Below are 5,237 nucleotides of genomic sequence, written 5' to 3'. Positions count from 1 at the left end.
ACTCACTCATCACTCCGGAGGCGACCATGGCGGTGAAGAGTCCTCCGGGAGATGATTCCCCTCTCCGGCAGGGTGCCGGAGGCGATCTCCTGAATCCCCCGAGATGGGATTGGCGGCGGTGGCATCTCTGGAAGGTTTTCCGTATCGTGGCTCTCGGTACTGGCAGTTTCGCGACGAAGGCTTTAAGTAGGCGGAGGAGATAGGTCAGGGGGCCACACGAGGGCCCCACACGCCAGGCCGGCGCGGCCAGGGCATGGGCCGCGCCGCCCTGCTGTGTCGCCACCTCGTGGCCCCACTTCGTGACTCCTTCGGTCTTCTGGAAGCTTTGTGTGAAAATAGGCCCCTAGGCGTTGATTTCGTCCAGTTCCGAGAATATTTCCTTACTAGGAATTCTGAAACCAAAAACAGTGACAAAGAATCGGCTCTTTGTCATCTCGTTAATAGGTTAGTGCCGGAAAATGCATAAATATGACATAAAGTATGCATAAAACATGTAGATATCATCAATAATGTGGCATGGAACATAAGAAATTATCGATACGTCGGAGACGTATCAGCGACTCCAGGGCGTCCAACCCTAACCCTCCTCCACCCCCTTCCCTCCGCCCTCCCCCGTCGCCGCCGCCGGCGGAAGCCGTCGGGCAAAGCCCGGACGGTGCCGGCGGCGGGGGCCCTTCTCTACCCGACGCTTTCCTCTCCAGGCGGGGCTGGCGGGCAGGCGGCGGTGCACCTAGGTCGACGAGGTTCCGGCGGCGGCGCGTCCCTCGAGGCGGCGTGGCGGCGGGTGGCGACGAGGCGGCGGCGCGAGCGCTTGGCCGCGGGGACGGCGCGGGGGCTCGGGACGGCGCTGCACGGCCGGATCTGGGCCGCCTTCGGGCCCCATCCGGGTCCGGGCGGGCCGGCTCCTTCTGGCGGTGTTCCTCGTGACGGACGGAGGGGCGGCCAGCGTGGGGGGTAGCGCTGCCGACGGCACGTACGCTGCAGCGCGGAGACCGGATCTTCACGAGCCCGCTCGGGCTCGGCCGGGACAGCTGGGCCTGGTGTGATCTGGTCAACGCGTCCGGTCGGTGTCCGCAGGCGGCGGTGGAGGCGGTTCCCTCCGATGTGGCTGATGTCGTGCTGCCTCTCGCTCCCGGATGGCCCGTCTTGTTCCTGATGTCCCCAGTTCGTTGGTCACGGTGAGATGGCGGTGGTGCTTGCAAGGCCGTGGTGGCGTGAGGTGGTGGGCGGCGAGTGTGGTGGAGCACGATGGAGCGTCCAAGGGCGGGACTACGAGGGTCGGGAGAAATCTCTGTCGGTTTCGCCGACACCGACGCGGTGACGCCCGCGGGCGCCACCCTTCCTTCTTGAAGGGCGTTGGGTGAAGCCCTGTTTCCCTATCCTTACGCGTACCGGGGGAAACCCTAGGATCACTCCGGGCAGCAGCGTCGTCATTGTCGCATCCCTTCTTGAAGGTGTTGCTTGGTACGCGGAGCTTCCATGTGCTAGGCTTGTGGTGAATATTCTCCGGCGGGCGCAGCGGTTGCGAGGCATCTCCGTTTTCGTCAATCCGACCTTTTTCGGCATTAGTTTCTCTTGTCTTTCTTTTGTGTTTCCTTTTGGGCGTGCTTGTGCTGTTTGCCCCAGCCATGGATCCTATGCTGTATCGGTCTTGTGCTATATTAATATAGCGGGGCGAAAGTCTATTTCGAGGAGCCAAGGGACATCACGTATGACCTTACCGGGTGCACATGGTCCAAACATGTAACTACACTTGAGCAGGCCATGGCGATGTTTGTCCCGTACTGCCAGCTGATATGTTCTAAGCTAGCTGCACCAGCTGTGTGTGCCTGCCTGACGTCTCCGTCGCGGTTCCTGGCTTCGTTGTGCAGGCCAGGACTTGTTTAAAGCCAATCTGAACCAGTCCTATTTCGTTTGATTATACGGCCGTAGATTCTTTGACTCTAATACAGCTTTAAGCACTTTAGCAGATGGATCCATAATAGGGACATAAGTTACCTGAACTTACAAGTTGATAATGCTCCAAAACAACCAGCTTGCTTGCTCGCCGGCGACATACTCGATGAAAACTCCATTATTCTATCCTTCGTCCTGGGCAATTTGTGTTCCCTAGAACCTATATATACTTCATGACATACTCTGACAAATCCAGCACCTGAAAGAAACAGAGGTCCAAGTAGAGCAAGCAGCAGCCCCAAAATGGCCAACCAATCTGCTTCATACCTGCTCGTGGCTCTGTGCCTGCTCGTGCTCGTGGCGAAGCACGCCGAGGCGAGGCCGCCCCGGCTTGTGCCCGCGGTCTTCGTGTTCGGCGACTCCACCGTCGACGTCGGCAACAACAACTTTCTGGGCGGCACGCGAAAGGAGGGCAAAGCCAACTTCCCGCAGTACGGCGTGGACTTCCCGACCTCGATGCCCACCGGCCGGTTCAGCAATGGCTTCAACACCGCAGACCAGCTAGGTGCGCGCATTGCTCTTGCACATCAAATTAGATCAGATATATAATATTTCTTCCGTGTAAGTGTTTTAACAATTTGACACGTTTGGATGATGAACAGCTCAGCTACTTGGCTTCCCGATGAGCCCTCCGGCCTACCTCTCACTGTCGAGGCCGCTGAAATTACACCAGCTTAGTAAGGGAGTCAACTTTGCGTCAGGAGGTTCAGGACTTGGCAAACACACCGGCCGTTTAATCGTAAAGATTTCTAAACCTTATCCATATGACACGTCGGAGTAGCAGCGCAGGACTGATTGATCTGAACCACATTATGTGCAAGCAGGCTGGTGAGGTGATCCCGATGAGCCTGCAGCTGGAGTACTTTGCGACGGTTGTCGAGCACATTTCCAAGAGTGCAGGTTCGAGGAGAACCGCCAGCTTCCTCTCCAAGTCCATCTTCTTCATCAGCACCGGCAGCAACGACATGTTCGAGTACTCCTTCTCCCGTAGCGACGACAGCAAGTTCTTGCTGGGCCTCGTCGCCTCCTACAAGCATCATCTCAAGGTACCACGAGTTTCCCATCCCCCGTGAAGCAGAAACCTTCAGATAAACCTTGAGATAAAACTGAAACTGAACCTGCATTGTTCCGCAGTCCCTGTACCGGCTGGGCGCGAGGAAGTTCAGCATCATCAGCATCCCGCCTCTGGGGTGCACTCCGTCGCAGAGGCTGCGGCGGCTGGAGCAGATGGGCACCCAGGGCTGCTTCGACCCCCTGAACGACCTCTCGCTCCGGTCATACCCGATGCTGGCCGCGATGGTGGAAGAGCTGGCGCACGAGCTGCCCGGCATGGCCTACTCCCTCGGAAACGCCTACAAAATGGTCTCCTTCGTCTTCGCCAACCCACAGACAAAAGACTGGCGTAAGCAACTGTTAACTGTCATTTCTCTTTACTTTGGCATGCATGGTTTCTCGCATGGAAGAACACAGTCGATCTTTTCCGACTCTAAAATTTTACACGATTCTTGTAGATTTCACGGAGCTGGTGGTGGCGTGCTGTGGCGAGGGGCCGTTCGGAGCGTCCGGCTGCAACCAGACGGTCCCGTTGTGCCCCAACCGCAGCGACCACCTGTTCTGGGACGGCAACCACCCGACGCAGGCGGTGTCCGCCATCGCCGCGCAGACGCTCTTCGTCGGCAACGGGACGTTCGTCAACCCCATGAACGTCCTGCAGCTGGTCCAGCTGTAACTGAGATTGTAGGAGGCAATCTCATGCGCAGCTAATTTATACTACTCTATTTTATCTTCTCCTAGCTGGAGTAAGAGTAACTAAATAAGAAGTAGTCAGAGATTTACATAGGACTACCGGCTGAGAGCGGCTATAGATAGCTAGCTGGTGTCGAACACTGTCTTACACAGACATAAACGGCGATAAATCTTAGTCACCTCGCCTGTGCTTTAATCAGGAATCTCTTACTAGTAAGTACAAGAATTTGGAATATTGGTTTCAAGTTTTGCCAAGATATTTAAGTTCATCTGGAAGAATCTCTCGCCCTCTCTGTCTCACTGGATCAATCGCTCAATCGATTGACAAGCACTGTTATTTTCTCAGTAACGTGCAGCCTCAGACGCTTACGGCATCACATCAGTTGCCTTTCGTCGCATTTGGGCCTTTGGGTCGTCTGTAGTTAGAAAGGCTATCTCGATTTCTGCGGCTCAAAGACTACTGGGCCTAGGATAATAGGCCTGCAAAACAAAAAGCACTTCCGGTAGCACCACCATAAAGCAGAGCCCGCAAAAATCGGAAACACTATCACCCGCTCGTGTGTGCAGGATGGAATGCGTGCCGCACACGCGGGTTGGCTATTTTGGGCGCGGCCTGTTAGCGTGGGTGTAGCGGCAGAGCCGCAGAGAGCATTCTGGCTTTCTGGTTTTTTTTTTTTTCGGTTTTGGGAAAATTCTACAACCTTGGTTGTACTTCTCTTGGTTTTTCTTTTTTTCTTCTTCTCTGGTCCAGTGGTTATGTTAGTTTTCTATCGCCTTTTTTGTTTTTTCTCATTTATTTACTGTTCTTTTGTATATGAATATTTTTTATTTCTGCATATTTTTAAAATATGAATAATTTTCAAATGTAAATGCTTTTAAAATACGCACATTTTTCAAATCAGGATATTTTTTGATTTGAACACTTTTTTAAAGGAAAAAATAAAAAAATGTACGTGTTACTTTAGGCTGCATTGGGAGTTGCCCCCTCCCCACGAGGGAGGCGCTACGTGCGCACACCGCTCTAGCACACACTTGAGCGGGCGATAGTGATCAAGGTGGCAATGGGGATGGGGATGATCGGGGATGCCTCCACTGTCCCCGCCCCGATCCCCGTACCCGGTAGTCCCCGCAAGCCTATCGGGGTAGGGGGGGGGGGGGGACGCCCCCCGTCCCCGGAAATATCGGATAGCTGGCCGGCCCCCGTCGGGTTCTCTACGGGGATGCAAGTGAGGCGCCGGCGACAAGGTGACAAGGCGCTACGCCGATGATGAGGTGATGTGGCGCGACATCAACGATGAGCTGATGTATAACGACGGATGTGCTCGCATATGCGCTCGGACTAGCGACGACGACGAGCTCCTTGCTGGCGGAGACCAGACGCAAGGCATGAACGTGGCCGGACCGTCGGAGTGCTACGGCTAGGTCTCTCCCTCGCGCAATTTGGGGAGTTGTGAGCGGCGGGCGACGCTTGAGTGAGGGAGAAAAGAGGATTGGGGTGGTCGGGTGGAGCAAGTTAGGTTTTTTTTTATATATGG

At 55.1% G+C, this 5,237-nt stretch overlaps 1 protein-coding gene across 1 annotated transcript; it reads left to right on the top strand.

Annotated features, from left to right (window-relative positions):
- The first annotated feature begins 2,166 nt into the window (after positions 1 to 2,166).
- LOC127309421 (GDSL esterase/lipase At5g55050) lies at positions 2,167 to 3,887 on the top strand. The gene is made up of 5 exons (XM_051340289.2): positions 2,167 to 2,461; positions 2,559 to 2,695; positions 2,781 to 3,002; positions 3,091 to 3,358; positions 3,468 to 3,887. The coding sequence occupies exons 1-5, from the start codon at positions 2,200 to 2,202 to the stop codon at positions 3,683 to 3,685; spliced, it is 1,107 nt and encodes a 368-aa protein (XP_051196249.1). The 5' UTR covers positions 2,167 to 2,199; the 3' UTR covers positions 3,686 to 3,887.
- Positions 3,888 to 5,237: the final 1,350 nt, after the last annotated feature.

The sequence above is a fragment of the Lolium perenne genome, chromosome 6 (genome assembly GCF_019359855.2).
Source record: "Lolium perenne isolate Kyuss_39 chromosome 6, Kyuss_2.0, whole genome shotgun sequence".
Taxonomy (NCBI): domain Eukaryota; kingdom Viridiplantae; phylum Streptophyta; class Magnoliopsida; order Poales; family Poaceae; genus Lolium; species Lolium perenne.
The sequence above is the reverse complement of the archived record's forward strand: the minus strand, read 5'-3'. Positions and strand labels throughout refer to the sequence as shown.